Source organism: Strigops habroptila, chromosome 3 (assembly GCF_004027225.2).
Source record: "Strigops habroptila isolate Jane chromosome 3, bStrHab1.2.pri, whole genome shotgun sequence".
Lineage (NCBI taxonomy): Eukaryota > Metazoa > Chordata > Aves > Psittaciformes > Psittacidae > Strigops > Strigops habroptila.
In genome coordinates, this window is record NC_044279.2 from 65,902,450 (window position 1) to 65,928,007 (window position 25,558).

At 36.4% G+C, this 25,558-nt stretch overlaps 1 protein-coding gene across 14 annotated transcripts in view; it reads right to left on the reverse strand.

Annotated features, from left to right (window-relative positions):
• Nucleotides 1-25,558, reverse strand: part of ERC1 (ELKS/RAB6-interacting/CAST family member 1) — a 287,995-nt gene that overhangs the window by 182,395 nt on the left and 80,042 nt on the right. For all 14 annotated transcript variants that reach the window (XR_003990582.1, XR_003990581.1, XR_003990579.1 and 11 more), the window contains 3 exons: nucleotides 19,120-19,287; nucleotides 2,115-2,252; nucleotides 620-760 (listed from right to left, as the gene is read on the reverse strand). Coding sequence is in view for 8 of the 14 variants with exons in the window: in XM_030479675.1 (XP_030335535.1) it covers nucleotides 620-760; nucleotides 2,115-2,252; nucleotides 19,120-19,287 (447 nt within the window). In the remaining 6 variants the exon portion in view is untranslated. The remainder of the gene's footprint in view (nucleotides 1-619; nucleotides 761-2,114; nucleotides 2,253-19,119; nucleotides 19,288-25,558) is intronic.

A 25,558-nucleotide genomic window follows, 5' to 3' on the forward strand; every position in this document is an offset into this window, starting at 1 on the left:
GCAGACAAAATCTTAGCACTTCCTGGATGCGTTTTGGTTTTTTTTTTGTATTGCTCTACTTTGATTGAGTTTTGAAAAAGATAGTAAGTAAACTTTAATGTTACAATTCCAAGAGAGGAACAGAGAATGTTTATATTTCTCTAATGTAACTAGGTTAATTTCTCTAACAAACTGGCTCATTACCAACAAGCAATTTAATTATCAAAAAAGAACACTTCTCAGAGTCGAACGAGCTAGCTGTATTGTCTGCATAAAGGAATAAACATTATCTGCATGCTTTTAGCACCTGCAGCTTTGATCAACCTCTGTCCTTTCCTCCCTATATTTAGACAGGAACAAGCTTGTTCTCCGCCTTCAGCTGTCTATATGCAGAGCTCCAGTAAATGCTATCACTGACCATCGCTCATTCGCTACTAATATGATTAACTGCTGCAAAGGGGACTGCATGCTATCCATAAACAGGTGGTTCAGAAAAACTTATGCTTGGAAAAATTCTGTAACAATCTATTTTATCAGATAAACTTGTTGAAGGACCATTATTACAAAGGAACGGTTTTCTTCACCTCAAATATAATACAACAAATAATTCTAACACAACAGATTCATTCTGCTGGTCAACCTCTTTCTCTGTGAGATCTCCTTGTAAAATGCTGACTTTCTCTTTCAGCTCCTTAATGTCTTTTTTGTAGTTGTCGATTTCTTCCTGTTTTTCTCGTTCATCTCTGTCACGTTGCTCCTTTAGGCGCTCAATGGTCCTTTCCTAAGAAAAGAAAGCACTCTGTGAAGAAAATCCCTCTTATTAAGTTCAACATCTGAAAGTTCTTATCACAACACTTCTTACACACTGCAGATAAGGAGGAGCATAGGATATCATAGAATAGTTAGGGTTGGAAAGGACCTTAAGATCATCTAGTTCCAACCTCCTTGCCATGGGCAGGAACACCTCCCACTAGACCACTGCCATTTTCTTTTCTTTTTTTAATGGTTGTAAAACAGATCCTCAAGAATGAGGAAACTTGAGAAATCTATGGATTTATTGCTAAGAAATACCAGGCTTTCTGTATCTCTGAAAGTTCACTGTACTGTTACAGTCCAACACAATTTATCTGGTTCTGGTAATCAAAATTAACTTAGACCAGGATACATTATATATTGCTTCCTTCCTTACTTAAATCTTGTTTTTCCAAAATGTACAGTTAAGTCTGTGGTCCTACTGAGAGGAAGGGCTGTAGTGCGTATGTGACACTGGGATCGATATACAGTAAGAAAGGCCAGCAAAATAACTTTCCAGAACACCAGATATCAATAGAGCTTTGGTTATCTTGGAATCTGAAGGGATGCAAGTGAATTCCCCAATGTCAGGAAGGCTTTACCATAGCTTTATATTTATAGAATCTGACAGACTAAAGGAGCTGTAACCCTGGTTCTCTGGGAATCAAGAAAAAATATATAGTAAATTTAAAATGTTGCCCCACTAAAACAGAATAGACAAGGCTATTCCCTCAGTCAGCTGTCTCCTGAGAATTGGGCAAGCATAAAGAAATGTTAGTTATCAGGATAACTATTCATTTTGATTCATATCGTGAATTAAAACTCCATTTCACACAACAAAACTTGAAAAATAAATTTACTATTAAAATATCTGAGCAAAGAAGAAGGAAGACAGGCACAAAGGTAGGCAGGAAAGAAAGGGCAAAAAGCGGAAGAATCCACAGTTGAAATGTAAGGCATGCCACAATCATATCAAAGATGCACCACGAAAAGAGACAACTGTGAGAACACCATCACACAAAATGATGATAAGAAGCTAATGATCAGAGCAATAGGTTGTGGCTCAGCTCTGCCTTCCTGCCCTCCTCATGGTACCGGGGGAGGGGGGAGTACCCCGGCCTGGCTCTATGGATATCCTGCAGTGCCCTCTAGTGAGGGACCCACCGCTGCAGCCTCCACACACTCATCCCTCCTCAGCAGGCAGACACAAAGGATGTCACTGGGGCTTTGTATTAGAGATGTCTTGTATACAGAGCGCAGGAAATACACGGAAAAGCCGGCTTTCGAGAGGTTATTAATAGAAGGAGTTTTCGAAAGAAAGGGCTTAGGCTTTCCATACTCACTTTTTCTGCAAGTGCTTCTTCCAGCGTGGTCAAGGCAGTGTCGGTATTAGTGGTGTCAGCCTGCAAGGATTTCACCCGATCCTTTAAGCTGCTCATTTGCTTCTCCTTATCTCTTAACTGCTCTTGTAGATTTTCAATCTTAAAGAGTAGGAATAAATTTTAAGACAACAGCAAGCAAAAGCATGCAAAATCATTTTAGGAGTGTATTAAAGCAAACGAATTGGGCAAGAGCCCAGTTCCTGTAATCCTACCATCAAAACATCAAGCTATGCAACCAAAACCATCAAATATTAACAAGGAATCAGTAACCTTTCTGATAATCAGGAAAGAATTCAGAGCAAGAAAGTCTAAATAATATTCACAAGACCAATAGAAAGGAAGAGTATTATTCCTCATTTCTAAGGATGCTGGGCACTGTATGACTGATGGATGATCAATGCATTAACAACAGGAAAGGAAAAAAGCTGAGAAAAACATTATTGTATATGTAAACCAAAAAAGGCACTTGATAATTAAGAAGTTGCAAAGTAGTATTATTTTAAGGTACTGTCATATTCTTTACTGTACTGGCATGTTGCTTTTTCATTTTATATGGTAATTTACTGTATGATGGACTAACAAAAAGCATCATTCCCTGTGTAGACAATATATTAGCCTTGTTTCCTGCAGGTGTAGAATTCAATCCATTTTACGAGTTCCGAATATATCTTTTGACAGACTGAGAAGATCTAATGCTAAACCCATTTTATGCACACATACACATCACTATAAACAGGCCCATTAACGTTATGATAACCTGTTGAAAACAAATTTAACAGCAAAGGACTAAACCAGGTACAGATTTCTCAGTTGATTCCTTTTTGTTGTTGTTGCTGACAAGCTCTTCTTGCCTCAGCAAACGTACATCATAAAATGGTGTATCTATCTCTGAAACACTTGCAGCAAGATATTCTTTCAAAGACATTCTTAAGAAATAATGTAACCAGACAATCCCATAGGCGACCTAGTCCAGTATTTGTAAACTAAATGAAAGCACTAACTAGCCTTTTTGCTTCACCTGTTGAACTGCAGTTAGCAGCTCCTCAGTTAGTGGAAACACAGCAACTATCCCCAGGTTTTACTCTTCAACATTGGAAAAAACTGAGTTGCTGTGATTACAGAGCAAATGGCTATTTAGACACATGCACTACTACTTTTTTAACCTCTATTAAAATTACATCTGGAACATAGTTCTAGAAAATGGTCTAGATCCGTAATGATAAATGTAAAGGATTTTGCAGAAGGCTGAACACCTAGTCACAAATAACAGTAGATGTGTTACAAGTGGAAGCTAGGAGAAAGAACAACCTAATTCAAGGAAACCCTTGCTAATGTTCTTCTGTAACCCATGGCCACGGAAAGTGTCTTCTGATACAAGATTCTTCATACCATTTTTTTTGTTTCTCTTATGCAAGCACATGTAAACTTACGATCCAGCTACGTACACAATCTATGCATTACTAATAGCAGAACAACTACGTAAGGTTTTTTTGTTGTTGTTTAAAGAATGGACTGAAATTGATTTTGGTTTATCAATAGTTTCTATTAGAAAAAAGTCATAGGTCTCTGTTATGCTCAAAATTTAAATTTGGGCACAACACAAATGACGCTGCAAAACAAACTTTAAAGAGCACCAAAACACCATAACCGGTGACATACCATTCGAGTTACAAATAACTGCAAGAATTTCAAAATTCCTTCTTTATGCACTCCTATCTATTATTTAATGCCTTACTAATATATGCTTGTAGCCCATGGAGCCTCAGAAAGAACCCTACTCGTTCTGACCGAAAAGTTCTCCTGGCGCCCACACATATAGCTACCAAGGAGGTAACATCCCCAGGAGTAGCCTACGTGGCTGCTTTTGACCTTAGGAGCTTTCAGTGTCGTCAGCTGTCTAGACAGGCTGGCTGTTTAGACAGCCAACCATGAAAATATACTACAAAGAAGGCTGAGCTATTCTTAGATTCATGTTTACTTCTGGAGGCAAAATGCTCTCGCAAAGGCTCCAACTGGCTGAAAAGGGGATAGTGCAGTGACTTTCTGCTGTGAGAAAACCACACATAAGAGACAGCTAAATAATTCAGCTTTGGCAGATATTAAGACGCTTGCCAAGGCAGCACAACCATTTGCACAAGCACAGCATATATTTTCATGTTTCAGTAACACTGTTTACTGTGACGAGAGTAAGACGACAGCTGTACAATAGGACTACATATGACTGCTGCATCTTCCCCTGGCAACTGCACCCTCCTGTATACAAAAATAATGTAATAATAAAAAAATAAAAAATAGTGTAATATGTAGGAAGTGTGAACCTGTCTATTCTTTCAGTCTACATGCATACTTTTCAGTTTGGAGTAATGAATGGTGGTTTTTATTATCATCCGGGGAACAGCAGGTACAATTACATATTCTAAGCCATACTAATAGATACGCATTACCTAAAAACCCTACTCTATCTACAACTATGCCTTTTGCAGGGTCAGATAACTGATAGTTCCCAAACAAGGGAAACTTTAAACTACAGAAAACCGGAACTTGCACAATGCATCAAAACTGAAAAATCTGTATACTAATAGATGCAAAATTTCCGTATGAAATCGCAATCAATAATAATTGCCTTTATTCCAGTTTTCTCCAAAACCTGCACCAGTGTAACAAATAATAAGTAAACTATAGATTCTCCAAAATTATATAATCTGAAGAAGAAAACAAAGAATAGCTTATGCTTTGTCCATCTAGTTAATGAAGAATTTCAGTCTTATGTCCTTGTAAGAAGTTTGAGAATTCTTTAAAAAAAAGAATACTTAATAACGTCATTTGTTTTACCAACCTTTCTTCCAAAAACAAAAAAAAAAAATAAAAAAAAAAGAAAAAAGTAATTCTGAACAAATTCTCAAATAACTGATAAAAATAAAACAGATGATAACCAAAACAGGACCTTTCTTTTCTTCCCAACACGAGATTAAATAAAATGCAACGAAATCTGCAAACCCTCTGCAAAGCATAAAGAGACTAGGATTAAGCAAGCATTGTTTAGTCTTGAAATATTCAGAAGATGACATATGTCCTCTGCAATGTTCTATAAACTTATGGAAGATACGTATTACTGCACCATCTTTCCAAAAAGGGAAAATAAAAAATATATACTATTATTAGGTTCTTCACAGTCTTTATTTGTGCCATATATACATATTTCGCAGGGGAAAGCCAGCAATCTATAGCTAAGTTAGCAATACTAAGCTTACTGTAAAGGTACACATACATACACCGGAATCATCAGCTCTGTATGCCAATTTCCTATCAATAATGGTTTATTGAAATCTTTTTTTTCCAACATTACCAGTTGACAGGCACTATCATGTTTCAACTTGGGTGATTTATTCCTAGTTGTGTGGAACTAATTATTTTTCCTTCCAGCCCTGAAGCACGGGAGCAGAGGCAAGAGAAGTTTCCTCTGGCATTCTGTTCCAAAGGCAAGGAAGCATTCTACTTTTTGCAAATACCAATCTCACTGAAAACCCCAAGCACATGCAAATTAAAAACAGCCAAAGGATTTAAATGAGACATGTCCAGTTTAACGCCCACCAAAGCCACTAGATTCCCATATTCCTCTAGTTAGAGGTTACTATTAGATCCTTCAGATCATGCCTCATCCTTCTGTAGAACCATCGTCAGCCCTAGGGTATATGGAAATTGAACACTTGGAAAATAACTTCTATTGTACCAGTGACTTCTGAATTAGAATAAATGAAGTAGGCTTATGAACTTGTCATTCAATCTTTTTCTTTATTGGAAAAGAACCTTTATCCTCGTTCAAAATACATATTTTTAATCAAACATCAACACTTTACAATGACAACGTTTTTCATCATCTGGGTTGTAACAGAATTAACTGCATTTATGTTTCATTTCCAACTTTCAATTTTCTTCTTGCTACTCTTTTTTGAGTTTAGAAGTTTGACTTGCAAAAGGAATAAAGTGGTAAAAGAAAAAAAATCATATATATGAAAAATATATATAAATATATAAATTCATATATATAGACATACATAATATCTGATAAAAATTTGATAGCCTGCAGTCACACTTAATTTTACTAGAATCCCAAAGTATTTGAGAAGCTGAAAAAGGTGGGTTTGCATCAAAATCAGGACAAGAACGTAACAGTTACAATAGACATTGTCACATTGTTGTATCTGACATAATAAATTATTGCTTCAGAAGAAGGGGTAAGACGTTTACTCTAGAAAACTGACCTGGATCTGAATTGAAGAAATTTTGTTCCTAAAATGCATTAATGAGAGGCCACCTTTAGTCTTGAGAGACTGTGCAAGAGAGGTATACTACTGGATTTGTAGATATTACCATGTTTCTTGATGTTACTTTTTGGAGACCATAGTGAAAGCCTACAAGCAGATAATACTGGTCACTTTTATAAGATTAAGCTCTGGTTTTACAAATGTCACACTGAAAACCTCATCCTTCTAACTGTCTTTCTACTGCAGATGGTCCAAAAGTATCACTACAATTCTCCTACATGAATTGCAAAAATCTAGTTTAGCATAAACAAATTCCTGGGGAAGTATAGCTCACCACTGCACGCATGGAAGCAAAATTTGATCTTTTGTATGTGTTAGGCTCCATTTGAACCTCCACTATAAGGTTCAAATGGTACCTCACCAGGGTTACTTTTAAAGGCCCCAGTGATGTAACGCCTGTGACATGAGTGAATATCTTTCATATTACTGTACTGAATAATTAGACCAAAAGTGATGTTCTTGCTATTAATTTTAAAGGTTAAATTCGCAAGACTAGCAATAATGAGCGGAGGCTGAATGAATTCTGAAGCTTTAGGCAGACCATGTCTTGTTGCAAGGGTGAGATTTTTAAGTAATTTAAAAGTTCAAGGTAGACCAAAACAATTTCCATTTTTTTAGTAACATTTTGGCAAACACAAGTCAGAGTTCCTTCCAAAGTTCAGCAGCACTCAGTATGCTCTTTTTACTTTATGAGCCAACTAATGGATAGAAATATGGTTGAATTGTTATCAGGTTATATTCAGAGATTCTTGTTCTTGAATCATCATACTAAAAATCATCTTCAAGTAGTCTGCATATCAGTTAATTTTGTGAAGTTTGTTAAGCACCAAGTAAATTAAAGACACTATGAAATGTACTGGTGCTCCCTCTCTCTCTACTTAAAGAACTTCAAATTCTGAAGTCTCAGTTAACACTTCAGCACAGAGATGGTGAACTGTTCAGTTAAGTGGTAAACATTTGTTCAGTTTACATTAATTTTGCCACCCAGTGAAGACAGGATTAATTTTTATTTTGCCTCCCAAGAAAGTTTTCCTTTTTTTACTTCAACACTTATCTGGAACATTACTGTTCTTGCAACATCACCTTGGAGTAGCATTGTGCACTTTGGAAATGACCTGATGTTGCCAAACTAAACTTTCAACACCTTGAATTGGCATGGAGAATCTTACAGCAAGAGATTCCTTCAGTCGCTACAGAGGAACATACACTTGGCTTAAGAAAGAGAAACAGGCTAGAGGATGGGGGCACAGCACGGAGAAGGACAGGACAAAATGAGAATTTAAGATGAGTATACTTCAGCACAGTGGCACATCTTACACAGTCATACCTGTCTACTGCTACTCATGTTCAGTTAAAATTCAGAACAGCTCCCATTAAAAAACATTGCTTGCCTTTTTAGAAGATAAAATCTTGTTGTCATTTTTACTTTCATGATCTGCAAAAAGTCTTTTGAAATTAGCATGAAGTTCTAGAGTGTTTAGTTTTACAAATAAAGCATTTTGTTGCTATACAGCTTAGAAAGCACAAAGAATTTACTTTTCTGATTTCTACTTAAAATAAAACCTTAATTGGCAAATAAATGTATGGACCACAAAGAGGCACATTGCTACCGCTTCAAAAGGAAGAAACATGCATACAGAGAAAACAAAGCTTAAAAAAAAAAAAGCTAGGAATTGCAGGACACCTAATACAATTAATGCTCTATGTTTGACCTAACTTTGCATGCAAACTAATGCAACAGGTTGACTTGAGGAAAGAATGTTATGTAGGAAGAAGTGCTGCTACAACAAAAATTGACTTAACTTGTATAGACAGTTAATTATTTTGTACCTTTGGTGAAGGAGCAACAAACAATTGACACTGATCCAAAAGACTATTCTCTTTCCATCGTTTTTTCATACAAAGGTGCCTAACAAGTAGATTTGTAACAGCCAGAAAAATAGTTCATCAATGTTTACATAAATAATCTTTAAGGACATTTATTTCCATCCCTTTGATTCCTTTTGTCCTGCTTTCTTTTGCATACCTAATCATTCTCTGGTAGCACCAGTTTGCTGACAGATGACTGAAAAGTAGAACTAACAAGAACAGTCACCATAAATTGAATTGTAATTATAGTATCTTCTGAATAGTAAAGAGTATTTTCTGCACTGTTGAATTCCCTATAAAAAACAGTATTTAAAACAGATGTTTCAAATCATATTCCTAGAATATTACTATCATGTTTGCAATCCTTCTGTCCTGCTAGTAAATAGCTTGAGTTTCCTTCAAGCCTTCTAACAATCTTATCGCTAATGTTTGCTGTTTCTGAAAACTGATACTGAGAGGTATTTTCCTTACAAGCTTCTAGGGAGCTGCCAGTCCTGCAGGGAATAAAGTAGTCCCCAAGACTGAAGACTAATTTTTGAGTTGGTAAATGACCTGAAATTCACATTTTCAGGGAAGCCAAGGTATACGTTCTTAAGCGTTATCTCAGTTCCAAAGCATTTGCCTGGAAAAAATTATTCATTAGCAATGACTCACATCGTTAGACAGCTGTAAAGCAGTTAAATTTAGTTCAGAAATTGCTTCATTCTGAGGAGGTTCTATAATATCAGTAGCCTAACCTAGTTGAAAGCAGATTCTTTGAATTGTAAAATCCTATTATGGACACTGGCCAATACAAGAGAGGGTTTTGAGGTGAGAGGTGCAGGGGAGGTGTTCTTTCCAACCTGCTGATACAGGTTATGTCTCAAACTATACAGGTTTTAATATGAATGGACAATACTTTATGTAAAATGCAATTAAATAACGAAATTTAAAAGGTGGTCATAAGAGATTCGTTTTGGCAATATGTGAACCAGTTGGTTAAGTACATATGGTTAATTACGTAATCCATAAAAAAAATCTCTATCATTGTTTTATCTTAAAGCTTCACTGAGTATCCCCTTGTTTTTGCTGGCATTCATCAGGTAAGAGAATGTATCCATTATTCATCAACAAGATTTCAGCCTGAGTTGTTCGTTAAGACAATTTGTTGGTTCTAACTTAATAGCAATACCTTCATTCACCCAAGTAATTCAAAGCAGAACACTGCTACCATAAATAGCAAACCAAATTCATTTAGACTCTGCTTCTCTTCTTCAATGAAACACTTAAGTTTAAACATTACTCATTTATTTAATATATGTTAAAATGTCACTTATACTGAGAACCATAACTGAAATCATCTGCTAATTTATTCCACTATAACATCCATTTTGTTGAAATCCTGGCCTAACCATGCAGAATAACATCATGCTAATTCTACTTTTCAGCAGCGTCCTGACATTATGAAGCAATCTCTGTGACTATGCTTTCTAAAGTTTTACTCCCAAGACATACTAAATACAAATGGATTAAAAAGCCCAACTACTTTGGGGACATTTGCTCACTGCTGTTCCGAGCCCCAGAAAAGACTTTGTCAATAAATACGCACAGATTTGATTTAGGAAAGTTCATTACAGAAAAAATACAAATACTATAATTTAGAATATTTTCACGTTGATGGTTCCCAAATGTTCAAAATAAGGAAACCCAAAACTTCTTTATTGTGGAATACTGATAAAGCAAGGGGAAAAAAAAAAAAAAAAACCCAAAACAAAAACGGAACCAGTAAATGTTAACTTAGACCTGATATTCTGCTTTGTAAGAAGCAGAATAAAACTAAAAAGTTGTGACCCTGCTTTTAGATTAGCTCAAGCTTCACGAGGTCATATGAAGTTTAAAAAGTGTCAAGTTGTCAAGTGAAAAACTTACTATATTATGAACTAAACTTCTTTACTTGGATAAATCAGCTACAGTGTTTCATTGATTATTGTGAAACACTCTTCATTCTAAGGCAACTTAATCTCAGATAGTCAAGAATATTGATGCTATTTTCCTGACTTGCTTTAGATTTTTATTTGGTTCTATACAGAGTAAGGACGCTATAACTACTGACACATCCCTGCTTAGATACATACAGTACAGCGCTATGTATCATACCCTCATTACAGAAAAAAGGGTAACGAGAAAAGACATGAAGAAAGGAAAGGCTTAAGTCATCACAGCACTGAGATATCCAAGAATGGGAATCAGGGAGCAGAAAAGACCAAATGTTGAGGCAGACCAACATGGGATTTAATGTTAACTATAAAGGAAATCCTCACAGCAAACTAAACTCCATTTACATTACCATTTACGATCACTCAAGCAGAAGGCTGTACAACTTGAACAAAGATTTTAAATTAGATTTGGGTTCAGACACTGAATTACTTTGTCCAATTCACTGATTTATTAAAATGATCAAAGAAATACTATAAGCTAAAACTGCCCCTGAACCAGTGGGGAGAGCTCTGGAAAGGAGGGATGCTTCTAATCCCAGTGTAAAACATGACCAGTGAACTGTGATTGTCCCATTTCATTCTCCTAGGAAGGATACAGAGTGATGAATAAGAAGGGATTAGGAAGTCATACTGTAAATACTGAACACAAGAGAGAATGAGTGTGTGTGTTCTTCAGTATTTAGGTATCACTGCTCTCACAGAATTACTTCAGAACACACAGTGATAGGTGACAAAAAAAAATCTAACTCTCAAATAAAATCCCTTAAAAAAAATATTTAAGAAGCCAACATATTAAATTAGTACCATTTTTTGGTCATATTCTTTCCTATTTTATACCACAGATGGCTTTAGGCAAATCAACATTCCAATTGCTACCGAAAATAAAGGTTGGAAGGGACAGAGAGTGGTCCTCTTTATCCAGAAGTTCTGTGTTTAAAACCGTCCTCCAGCCACCTTTGCCGGAAGGTATGTAAGCTCTTCATCATGCAGAGGAGCATCCTAATTATCAAATGCATGCTATTCTGGGACAAGGTGATCTTAGTTTCTCCTGGTGACACTACTCCATATGGACCAGTTTTCTTATCCTCTGGATAAGTGAAATCACAGGCTTGAGAGCTATTCATATACTTCTGCCTTATGACAGTCGTAATGACTGTATAAATAGTGTGCACAGACCCAACTTATAAGACTGTCTAGCCTAGTGGATTCAAAATTCACTCTTGAATCCAGGAAATTATTGATTTAAACTGAAATATTACTCCTTCCTTGTTCTACTGAAGATCCCTGAATTGGCTAATGAAATCACTAATGTCTGTTCCAGACACAGCTCAGACAATACCCCCGGGGGCAGAAAACGCGTGGAAGCCTGGTGACCAAAGCACTGGAAATTGTGAAGTCTTGCAACCCAGAGAGCAATGAAAAGCCATGTGAGGAAGACTGATGTAAGCAACCTCAAAAATGGCATATGGCCTTGCTTTTCCTGCCTCTTCAATCATAGGGAACTTTGTATTTGTCTAGTATGACAGTGAATACAGCAACAAAGCTTATTAGCTTTATCTTGCCAGAAAAACTACACGTTTAATTTATAATGAAGCCAAGAGGCCCCACAGTTGGCTGTTTTCCCAGATCCCTTCAAGAAACCAGAATTTGTCAGATCCACTACCTATGAGTACTGTTCCATGTTGTCAGTCAAGAGGTTATCTCAAGGCACGAGAAGGACATAACATCAAAATGACTGTTCCTCTTTTACGGATACTAAAAAACCCCCAAAGGATTTCTTCCATATATGACAGATTTGCTGTATTATGGTTTCAGTTTTCTGGAATGCTGGAGCACAAGTAACACCAGAAACTCCAATGGAGTTTTGTTGTAACTTCACTATTGCCATCAATCTTCTGTGACACTGTTACAGCAATGTATATCAGTTTAAAACCCTATGTTAGACAGCTACAAAGCTGAACTAAAATTGTTAATGTCACAGTCCTGTTTTCCTTCTTCATTTGAACCTACTTATCTAAAAGGAGGAGTGGATATTTGTTACTTCAGGAAACAAAAAAATTAAATACTTTAGTTAGTAAAGGCAACAGATTCTTTTCTAACATCAATATAAATTGAGAGAATGTTCATTACATTATTAGATCTCAAAATAAGAAATTGGCTTGCTATCTTTTGCACACATTAGAACAATGTTGGATTTTTTTAAAGAATATTACCATACATCTGGGAATATAGGTACATATGCTACATATGATCCAGACGTTTTTATTTTCATTGTGATATCACAAAATGCTGCAAGCAAAAGGAGGGATTATATAAAAATAAAGCAGTATATTCTCCATTTACAAATGCTAAGTTGTAATATAGGAAGACAGAGGTTGGTTTGTTTGGGTTTTTTTAATCCAGTAGGTTTCTCTAACATAGTTGCAGCATTGGTAGCCATAACTGTGCACTAAAAATACTGTAATAGCATAAAATCTCTTTTATGTAAAATCAATTTTTCAAATTTAACTCATGTCTGCTCCACTAGTTTACATGTCCCACATAATTTACTAAACAATCTTCAAGTGCATTTTAGGTAGGTATGAGTAAATTCACTCACAAATTTCACTGCGCTGAAGTTTAATAAAAGTGATTCTTCTGCCACCCTATTCAACCTTATTTCACCAAGTAATACGAGTCATCATGCACTGTTTATTATAATCTAAACAAGATACCTCTTACTATAGGCTATGTACTCACTGGTGAGGGCCATAACTGCACCCAACTTAGAGCTGTGAAATGTGTGCTCCTTTAGAAACCAAAGCCCTTACAGTGAGAATCCTGGAGTGTACTTCAAGCTACAAGGCATCTGCCATGACTGATCCAGATTAGACAAAAGCATATCTCTTGAGTCAATCCCTGAAGAACACACTATCACCTCTTCCAGCACTTGTAATCTATGGACTATCTGCCACTGAAAATACTGTCTGAAGCTAAGCTTGTAGACTTTTTAGGACCCATATTCCGTATCAGAAAAAATTATGTTATTATATGGCTCAGAAAGAATAAAAAAAAATGAAATATCATGAGCTAAAGCCTCTGCTGAGAGGGAAGGGATCTTGCTGACACTGAACCTGAAGTTGCTGTAATAAACTCTAAGATCTGTATGTTAATCATTCACCTTTAACACTAAACAATCAAAGAGCTGAAAAGTGGTATGAAGAAATGGAGGTATTCTCCTGTCTTGTTAGCCGTACGCTCATAGAAGAAAAAAAGATACACCATGACATCTGAGCTGGGCTGCTGTTATTCTACAAAGTCTCAATGGATTCTCAGAGAAGAGGAAAGTCAAAATGGAAGGGTAAGAATTCTATTTTCAAAGTGGTCACGACTCACTGTAAAATGAAAATAAAATTCTGTGTTGTGTCCTCATTTTCCATGTGGAAATTAAACAACTGATCTCCTTTCTAAACGGCAGAAATGAAAAAAAAAATCTCACAGGCTAATTATGCTGAATTTGAACTCACAAATGTCAAGCCTCTACAGTCATTTTTGGCGCTTTCATTGCTACCACAAGATTTTTATCTAGTGGTATTTTGATAGAGATGAAGGATTAAAAGCTTATCCTATTATTACTCTAACTGAAGATAATACCTCTATCTAAAAATTCCATCCCACATAGTAAAGCAATTCTGAGAGGATATTCCTGAAGAGAGAGTGGACTCTAGCATCTTGGAGACACACAGTAACAAATTAGACAGAACTGCTTCTGGAAATTTCTAAAAGCCACAGATTTCAAGTTTGTTGTCATGTTCAGTGGTAGTCAACATGCCTGCAACAGAAAGGTTGAAAGAACAAGCAGCAGCAGCAGAGGTCTGCTATCCCTTCAGGGACACAGAGGGACAAGTCCCCCATGACCCTCCAGGACACATCTTTGAGGTCACGTCTGTCAGTTTTAATAAAGAAGCTGGCATAAGCCTGTGGGGACGTTAGGTCTTTTTTGTGGCGTTTGAAATCTCTGAACTGGGTTTGGAACCAGTTCAGTGGCATGCCTTGAGACTTGGAGTAAAAGGAGCAGAAGTCTGTCTTTTTCTGAGAGTGATATTTACAGAAACACTCTTGTATTTGCGCTGCCTGTTAAGCCACAGAGTTCCTGAAGAAAAGTTGCTATTTTGCCAGTCCTAGCTGAACAGAAAGTCCACCATATCCTCCTCCTACCTCCACGCAAAAGCTGGGCTGATGAGCTGACTAATATGATCCTGGAGCACTGTACGGTGTTCCTCCCTAAATTTTTATGATTCGAGCACGTAAAAAGCAGAGAATAAGCTTGCCCGCAGGTATATTACAAAGGCCAAAATTTATCCAATCTAAAGTAAGAGGATATATGCTCACCCACTTTGTAAATGTACACCTGGACCATCTTTGTTGGGTCAGTCTTACTTTGCTCTTTCCTATATAGCCTGCGCAACCAGAGACTCAGATACATGCTGCAGGTTTGAACAGGCCATCGCCCACAGGGTTAATACTACAGGAGTTTTAAGCACTGAATATCATTGTAGAGAGCCTCAAGGAGATATCTAAAAGTCCATCCTGCATTTTATTAATTCTTAGAAAACCATATATTCATTCACCTGCTAGGCAAGTCCAAGGTCACACCAGGGAAGATAAAACTACCATAAACTGAATTAAACGTTTGAAAATGCAGTTTCTTCTCTAAGCTCTTTCGTCTCTTCAGGGTTCAAGCAGAAGGGCTGCCTGGGGAAGTGAATCTACTTCACAGAGGAGGGAATGGAAAGAAAATAATCTCTAAAGTACAAACAGTACAAAAGTTATGAATATTAAACCAACACTGCTGTTGTAGTAACTATGATCACGACTGATTTTAAACAACTGAGTTATAAATTCCATTTGCAGTCCCTCTCTCCTGCCACACAGTATTTCTTATCATTAAGCATAAGACAGTTTGATTTCGAAGCTTTTTCAAAAGCAGAGGGCATTTATTTCCTCTGAAGGCAATGCTGCTTATCCAAAAGAGCAGGAAAATTGCGTTTGGAGTCTTCCCGAATACTAGCTGAAGAAGTCAGCACAGCCACACACAAAAAACATTAATAAATAAATAGTAATAAAAAATAATCTTTGTTCTTCCTCTATCACAGGTCAGTTATTACATAGTGCATGGGCAGCTGCCAAAAACCACTGCTATGTTCAGACACTACAACTTGCATCTTATTTGCCTGCAGCTGCACTGCACACTGAAGGGAGTGTTAACCTTCCCTCCCCAAGACAAAACATGACCTCCTCCCAAAGCAAGGGGTGATTGATCCACTGCTTTTTTTTTTCTTTCAGGGTAACTGTTACTTATCTTTTGTCCAAATGTTATTTCTCTAAAATGCTTTGATTTCAAAGTATTGATTTTATTTCTTTTTAATTGCGTTTCATCCTGATCCAGCAGCATAGATAGACAGATGGGATAAAGGGAATTATGAAGCACAATTTAATGTTTTTCAGATTTCAAATTTACCCGGCATGGTCCCTACTTTATTTACTGACATTCTCCCCTTGCCTGGAGTTCTAACAACTTAAAATGAGATTTTAATGCAAGATTTATTTTCAATGAAATGAGAAAAAAAAATCCTGAAGCTTTGTAGAACTAAGTTTTTGCATCAAATTTTCAGACATAAAGCTAAAACTCATTTCTGTAGTGTCCAAATTTCTAGTATTTGCCTTATTTCTATTTTCTCAAATAAAGGTGCTACTAATCAGCATCACTGTAGGAGCTTAGAACTGGGAAGATTCCAGAATTTAAAATGTGAAGCATGTGATTTCCTCAGCAACCTGTAACATGTATTTTGGTTCCTACTGGGTATCAGTAGTGGTGCCAATTGTCATGTTAATTTTTCAGATCTTTGTTGTTCATAATCTTCTTCGTTGTCTTTTATTTGACCTCTGGTTGACCAGTAAACTTCCATTACTTTCTTCACCTGGATTTTAGGATGACCAGAAACGTGGTGAATGTTCTAGTTCACCACATTTCATCAATACAACGATATTAATAGTGCATAAAACAAACTATGCAGTGGTCTGCGTCAATGAATCCAAACACAGACCCAATAGTAAAGGGTGAATTTTAAATAATTTTTGTTTCAACAACAGAAGTTGCAGAAATTTAGTATAGCACAGTTTTGGGCACCACAAAAAATGTTCTTCAATTAGAATATACAGATTAAAACCTGATCTGTCTGAACACACCAGTTTATAATCAAAGGGAGGAAAAAAAAGACTGTTGTGCATGAAGGCAAAAGTTTAAAGGCAGCATATTTTTTTTAAATGACAATAAAATTCTGAACTGTCCCGAAGGTCTGAAAGACAGCACTTGGACAAAGCAGAAAACAGGCTGTGCACTTTAGTAAGAAAGTGCACTCTAGAGATGCAAAAAAAGAAGTAGTAAATCACAGTTTACAAGCTTTAGGAGAAAAACATTTGCATGAGAGGAGCTACAGGCTTCTAAAGTTCAAGGCAGAGGGCAGAAATAGCTATCTCTACAGTCAAAAAAGAACAGGCATCTACTTCAAAAAGAAATTTTGTCTAGCATCTGAAACACTTGCTAGTTCAGAACAGCAAGTTCTCATGACTTCCACAGTACACAGAGAAAATGAGATCTGAACTTCCTTAGGTATTTTCCCAACCTCTGCTTTTCTGCGGAAAAATGCTAAAGAGAACAAGAAAATGCAAAGCTCAATCTATAGAAAATCCCAAACCTAGTTTTAGATTCTAGGTCTGGAGAATCTAATTAAAAAATCAGTTAAAGATATCAATCCTAAAACTTTAATGGACTGAATTTGTGCTCATTTACTCTAGGCTATTAAAAAAAAAAAAAAAAGAAAAGAAATTCCATATTGCACCACAAAGCTCAGATAAAAGTACTGTCAGCTGGATTCTCCATAAAAATATTCTACACTTGCTAGTTACAGAAACTGAAAAAAATTAATCTTTGTATTTAAAACGCTCACAGTTTAACTGTTCATCTTAAAGGAAATGGTTCCAACAACTTCAAGGCTGAAGGAAATTCAAATCTCTGCATGTGACTCTGGTTAGCAGTAGGAAATACCTGTTTTTCTAGAAATATGTTGTATGTTGTTGTTTAAGAAGCTCAGAGACAGGTTTACAAAACAATTCAAATTGCAGATTATGATGGTAGTGTTACCTTCTGTTGAGCTATCTAGGAGAACAAGTCCTCAAAACCTTTACATCCAAAAGCCTAGGCCCTTACTTTCTAATCTGAAGAGACCAGGTACTTTTACTTGAAAGCAGGAACAAACAAACCTCAAAAAATAGGCTCACCACATCAAGAGACAAGATGAAACTGTCTTTATATGGATTACAGGGGTCTCAAGAAAACAAGTATAAAAAACGAGTAAAAATAAAACCTTTAGCACTGCCTGTAGATGAACTAATGAAAGATCATTCTAAAGAGTTAAGTAGAGCAAACAAGAAAATGTGAAAAAACAGTGTAAAAGTAAATGGAAATAAACCAACCCCACCGACATTTAATATTTACACAAATGTCAGATACCTCACTTGGTTAAACACTTGGCTGGGATCTCCATCAATGTTTGGAGTGTGCATGACCAATTTTGAAACCATGAAGAAAGCATAGCACAAAAATTAGAAATCTGTGTTTCTAAAAAGATGAACAGTCAAAAAATGAGACTATGAAGACTGGGAATTAGGGCTGTTCTGGAATTATTAATGACTTATTTATGGCTAAACTGTATGCCTGAACTTCCATTCCTGCATGACGTTTGCTGTAACAGAACTGAACATGACCTAAACCCTCATGATTCACAGCTATATACTAGAAGAAAAGGCACTGGCCAGTTGTCAGAAATTTATCAATATTCTGAACTATTAAAATCACAAGAATTCCATAGAATTGCTTAAGGGTCCAGGGGGGAAAAAAACCCCACAAACAACCCATAACACATTCACAAGCTTAATACAAGCTTTAAGAGCAGCTTCTCTAAAGATAGAGAAGAAAAAATACTCTAAAAATGAAAAATTATTGTGATATATGCATTTCTCTCTTCTTACCATGTATAGCAGCAATTTGAGATATATTGTGTGCAATTTGCCAACGATGATCCATAATGACATTCATTGCTCTAGGACTCAATGTCCTTTGGGAAACTCTCTAATTTCTCTGTCAGAGTCTACTTTTTCTTATCCAGACCTCCCTTATTTCACTGATACGGTCTACATTTTCTTACCCAGAAAGATATGTAGGATAGTCTGAACCCTGGTTATCCTATTCTAGCACTTCCCAAGAAATATTAAGTATGGTTAAACAGCATTTCTAATGAAAGCTATACAAAGGTCTTCCTGAACTTTCTCAGTAAGTTACGGAGGAATCGTCCTAATTGCTTCTACTGACACAACTCCTGATTCACTCAGTCACATGACTTCAGTCACCCGGTGCCCTAGGCTTCAATTCAGTGTAGCTTTGCAAAAGTGGTGGGTGTAAAAGGATTGATTTTTTCAGATTATGTGCCCTCCTACAAATACTTCAGTCATTGTTCATAGTGAAATAGAAGCAGAAGCAGCATATGCAACCACTGAAAGGCAACAACCTGTGCTTTGAATTCTTTCCACTTTTTCCTTCAAAACTTCAAACTGAAACTCATCATCCACCATCTTCCCATTACAGGAATGGACTCAATTACTAAACTCCAAAATGTAAACTCTCGTTCAGACTTTCTGACGCTTAGAAATCAAAATGCATCAGAGATGTCTATGTGACTTAGACCTCTACAATCTTACCTTCTTCTGAAGAACATTAACTTTGCGTTCCTTCACCTCTAACATGTCCTTGAGGTCATGGATCTCTCCTGCTTGAGTCCCCTTCTCCTCTGCCATCTCCTGTATCTGCTTTGTCTTCTTGTTTAGCATAGTCTCCTTCTCCTCCAGTCGTAATCGCAATGCATCCACCTAGATTCAGACATGCAGAAACAGGGTTTGTTTAGCACTGAAGGAGAGAAATTTTAGAAAAGTTACAAAATCCACTTCCACGAGGGAGTGAGTGCTGTCAAATTACAAACAGATTCAGAAAACTAACCTCCCTTTCTTTAAGACTTCAACATACATAAGCTTATGATGAAACAGTTACCACAAGTGGTAGGAGACTAAAAAGTGAAAATAATCAAATGTTTTATTCCCAAATTACATGAGGTTAATGCTCCATGATTCTATGATTCCTTCTTGGAAACTGTCAAAATACTTCTGACATAACTCAGTCCTGTAAGATACATGTGTGGATTTTTCTTCCTCAAAGTAGAATCAAATACAATGTGTTGTTGAGAAGTTCTCTCTTATGTAGGAAAACTGACCCCTTAATTTCACAATGTTCAGAGATTTAAACATTGGCTTTTAGTACCAAACAGTCACTTTATATTCTAGGTTTTAATCAAGAGTATTAGCGGAGCCTGGAGGCAATGATAGTAGAGGTCTTTGCAGCCACTGCAGATCAAAACATGGAAAGAATGGATATTCTTAGAATGGCTAAGAATATTTTGGCTTAAATAGCAACATAATAGTTCAAATATAATACGCATTTTCAGCAGGATGCAATTTTATATTAAAGACAAAATTGAACAAATAACATCGTACAGGATATTGCGGGTTCAATTTGGACACATAAAAATATTTAGAGCTCACATGGCCTCAATAAATTTAGAAACACAACCTGGGAATTCTATGGCATCCTCAAACTTCAAAACTGCACGTTAAGAAGATTTTGCTTTTCCTTCTGCATTTCCCTTACACAAATCAAACACAGAGCTTGCAAGACAAAAGAAATGGGAGAAGGAATGAGAGCTATCTGAATATAAATTTGATGAGAAGAATAAGCTCACCACAGAGCATAGAGTAATCTCAAAGACCGTTGTAGAATACGAAATCCAACACCACCAACCTGCTCAAGATACCAAAAGAAACCCACTGACCCCTATCCTCTAGGCATTCAGGCAGAGCTCAAATCTGCCAGCTTGGCTGCTAATCTTATTTGACAGTATCACATTTGGTTCCTGTTAGCTGAATCCATTACAGGATATCAGTCACGCAAAGTAAACAGGGTGATCAATGAATTTCTTGGTCCTTCTGCACAGCATAGGCTGATAGGCTAGCAGAGACATGAGGTGAAAAGATGACTTGGACAACTCGGGCTAGGGAAAGAACTTAGGTAGTCAGTATGCTTTCACTTTTAATGTGTTATTCTAATTCCACTTTATTTTGATTTGCTAACGGAAAAGTTGCCTCTAAGGTTCTACATTTATGGTATGTTATGCCTACAAAATCCTTTGCTGTTTTGTCCAATTCCTTTTACGCAGAGCAATAAGCACTTGCCAGTGGGGAAAAGAACTGCCCTGCTCTCCCCATCAGCACTGCAATCTCACTGCCACCTTTACATCTCACTTACACATACATTATTAAAATCACATTCCTGACCTTTCAACCAGCAAGTGGGGCATGGCGTATATTCTGCAGTGATATTAGAGTACCAGGTACTACCAAAATATGATTTATAGGATTGCTAGTGTTTGTAATAAAAAGTCTAGCAGGTGGATCAGGGTTTGTCTTCTTCTGAAAAACATAGTTTTATAGATTGATTAGGTATGTTCTTCTCTGGATATCTCTAATATTAAAGCTAAGAGTCACTTTTATTAACTCTTGAAGGGAAACCGAAAATCTCCCTCACAAGAAAATCCACACACTCTCAACAGTTGTGTTGCAAAATATTTGAGACAGTCCAGATGCCTAAAGCACAGTATTAAGTGAAAAGAGAACATCTGCAAACAGAAATTTATCCACAGAATGCTTTTCATTTTCTGATTGATTTTTCTCTTTGAACTCTATATTAGCTTACGGTTTGGGGTAAATTGCATTCCTGGTTTTATTTGTGTGAGGTCCCTGCCTAGGAAACCACAGAAAACACTTTCAAGAGTATTTTCAAAGGCTGGCAGGACACACAATCATCACCTTAGCACTATTCCTGGCAGAACACTGCACTTGTTTATTCATGTCAGCTCGGTTTATGTATGGCATCCTCCCACAGTGACAAGAATTGAGGTCTGTGGGAGTCAGGTGATGCCAACTTCAACAAAGTCAGCTTAAGATTTTCTCTGCACATGGAAACGACTAGGCAAACAGCTACTGAGGTGCTGACGCCCCTTCTCCTGACTTTCTGCGTCTTGGATGGTGTTGTCTTAACCCTGGATTAACCTAACTGCTTTCACAGTAATAGACTGCCATGCCTTTAATTATGCATGGCAAGTAAAACCTTACAGTACAGCTCAGGCAACTGCTAGTCCTTCACGTAACAATAGGCTTGCAAACTTGATCTGCACATGCCATCCAATTTCCCATGAAGCTTTAGCAAAATAAGTGCATTTCAACTAAATAGCCAACAGGTACCTCTCTTCAGCTGAGTACCATAGCTAAGACTTAAACTTCTTCACTGTAAGAATGATGTAGGAAAAACTGTTTGGAACCACTGATCTGTCATCACAGAACATTCCAGTAGCAGTAAATAATACTCTATGACTCTGTTCCTAACATGTATAGCCATATATTAAGCAAGTATGATATCAAATTTCTAAGAAAAACTAGTACACTAGTAGCTCCAATGACTACCAGAATAAACACAATAAATGACATAATATTTAATTTAAAAATAAATTTAGATTTAAATTTAAAGCCTTTTCTAAAGTCTTGGATTCTGTAATTATAGTCTTTCAGAATATTCCCAACTTATAGCTTAGAAAAATCACTAAAGTTTTCAAAAGTCCAGTCAGTTTCATAACTGACTCAGGAGCTTGAGACAATAGGACTTAGGTTGCATACATTTCTCATTTTACCATCACCTCTGCTTTACAGTAGCAATTCGGGTATTATGACACTGGTGATTCCCACTTGGGTTTAAGAAGATGTCAGTAATACCTAGAAAAAACTCTTTTCCTGAAACTAAGTGATTCTTCCCGTCTACTTGCCACCTGTTCAAACTATGGCTGAACTATTGCTTTAGATCACTGAACCAAGCCATGCTCCATTCAGTTACATCAGAAGGTGCAATCTCCTCTATGTTATATCCAAGCCCTGATTTCTCTGTTATGGCAAAAATCAAAATTTTTATTCTGTGTTAGTATGACTACATTAATGGCAGCAAAAGGAACAGACAGAATATCACTCCTGAAATATGTGCTTACAGCTTGCTATGGTTTCTAACAAGAGCTAGCTACTTTTTAAAGTAGATGTTGAAGTAATTCTATGTCAGACCCAGAATTTAAATATAATTGAGAAATACACAGAGGAAGACATAAAATTATATTTGGTATGCAAGGTGGAAGTTGCTTTTTTCCACCTGTAGATACTGCTATGTGAAGTCTCCAAGTACCTGAAATGAGTACATTTTAAAAAGGATCAGTTTTGTGATACTCTATTACTATCTTGCAAACGTACCATATAAACACAAAAAAGAGTTAAGCTGTTTTCCTGATACCAGAGTCTGAAATTAAGACTTGAAAGCTATGTTTATGGATTCATTTTGAATGCAGTGGTAGTTCACGATACTGAACACTCTATTTTTGGCGTTGATCTTTCTGATTAATTATGTTAGAGTTGACTCTTCAGCTTCTTATAAAAACGACAGCAATATCCAGTATGGTTCCATAGAAGAGAGTGAATTCTTTATGAACATACAGCTCCCAGTTATCTGGACTACTTAGTCAGATTACATGACTATGCCACTGAGCAGAGGTGCACACACCTGGCTTTGTGCTGAGCCTGTTTGGTTCTTGCTAGGGCTATAAACTAAATGCAGGACAGATATACTGCTTCCAGACCCTGCTCAGGTCAGAAATCAGTTCTACTGTTCTTCCACAATCCCTAGCACAAGGTGTTCAACACCTAAACATGGCGAACTCAGTTCTGTAAACTGAGCTTAATGTTTGCAGGTGTCAGCATAGATCTTCATGTAGCTGGTGCTAACAAGTCTTGTTAGAGACACCCAGCTCCAATTTGCACATTCCTCACTAAAGGTGATCCACTCCCTGTCTCTCATTTGGGAGAGTCTACTATAGTTTCAAAATGCCAGTATAAGCTGCAATAAAGAAAGACCCTTACAGAATTTTATGTTTTGCTGAGACATTAAGAGCAAGTAAAATGCTTCCAGAGGACTGGATTCATTTTTGTACCAAGTATTAATCTGAATTTACCGTATGGAACAGACCAATTACAGAACCATGCCAGCTTGGGCAGTATACAAAGGGGAATGTTCTCACTGATTAATTTAACCTCCCACTGAAGCCACATACCTTCTGGCACTGCCCTAAGCTAAAGGGCTCACTGGGCAAAACACAAACTTTATATGGATGAAGCCTTCATCCCAAAATAAATATTGACTTATTTTTTGTTTTGTTTACAAAGGGATTGTACATTTTTAGAGCTATTTTTAATGGTTTCTTCACGAATTGAAAAGTTAACCACAATATCCTCTCCACCCAATAGCCCTCTAGATAAACATCCCACAAACAGCTCAATGTTCTTTGTAGTTCTAGCGTGGCAGACTGCAAACCCATTTTTGAGATATTATACCAACATCTTTTCCCCACTGACCTGAGTTTTATTTAACAGAAGACTAAAAAGCAGAAGCTTATGAAGGTATTCTCTTTTCTCTCAAAATATTTATTTCAATATGATTTTAAAATACCAATCCCCTTTGAAGATGTCTGCCAATATATGACAGAAAATGCACCTCTCTTCTTCCTCACAACTCTCTGTAGGTGTCTTGAGAGAAGCTAGTCATGTTTTAACATTGACCAGTGCTGTCAACAAGTGACGCCATGCAGGATCTTACATTCCTACCTTACTCTCAGTGAAAATTCTTCTATAGAAAAATACCTTGTCCTTAAAAAAACCCAAACACATCATAGGATGCAACAATAAACATCTCAACTCTGTATTTTATCAATGTGTTTCAATCTTACACTTGAGAGGATCATTTCTGAAGACAGAGGAAAGGTAACTGTATGATGATTTAATTGTTGAGCTTTCTGTCAAGAACACCAGCAAGGATGAAAAAGACGTGATTATCTTTCAAAAAGTATAAATATTTTCTTGCAATTACATAAAAATTCTCAGGAAGGTAAATGGGTCATAAATAGCACTTTGTATGTTTTAAATTCATACCAGATTGCTACACCTTACTGTGGAGAACATGCAAGGACTCTCAAAAAAACATCATTCTAAGACAGTATTGTTAATATATTCGCTCCACAGCAAATCCTCACTGAAAGACAGACAGACAATCACCTTTCACTGTTACTGTAGTTGCTACATTTTGCTTATGATATCTGAAAGCAAATTATATGAATGAATATAATATGAATAACTTAAAACCAGTAAGTATTAAATCTAGTGTTTGTCCCATCCCCACCTTCCAGACACTTAAGAAGCCAATTTGGTTTTGTATTGTGGCTCTATATAAGAATCTCATTTGGAAGAACACAGTGAAGAACAAATATTCTCAATGATTATTTAGTAATATTACAAGCTAGACAGTAGAATAATGGCCTTCAGCTAAAATAAAATCAAAACGTTCTGAATGAGTATCTCACAATGGTATATAGCCAAGTCTTGTCTTTCAATATTTTGTTTCAATTCCATACATTTTATTTCAATAAACATGCTTACCTACCATAACATCTGAAATTATGGCCATCTACTTAAGTCTTTTAACTTGCTAAAAAAGTACATTCTTTCAAGAACTTTACCTCTCTTGGTTAGAAAAGCACAGCTTTTTACTATTTAAAAGTAAGAAGATAAATGTGTTTCTAGCTTTGTAGAAGCTGCACAGTGATTTATCTATCTATACTCTTTTCAATCTTTTCAATCACTCTAATGAATCAAAACATGCGATTTACATTTTTAAATATTTACCTAACACCTACTTCCAATGATATTTTGAAATGTAAATATTTTTGAAAATTAACATGTACAAATCTAGGGTACACTCCTGACTAGCAAAAAAGAACGAACAAAATTTAACAAGAAGTTTCTGATTGCAGACTAGCACTTTCACAGCTATACAGACTAACGCAATTTAAACCTTTACATCAATCTGAGAATATTCAGACAAGCCATCTTAGAAGTATCAGAAGATATCTACTATGTAACTTGACTTCTGCATCTGAACAAGGACATGTGT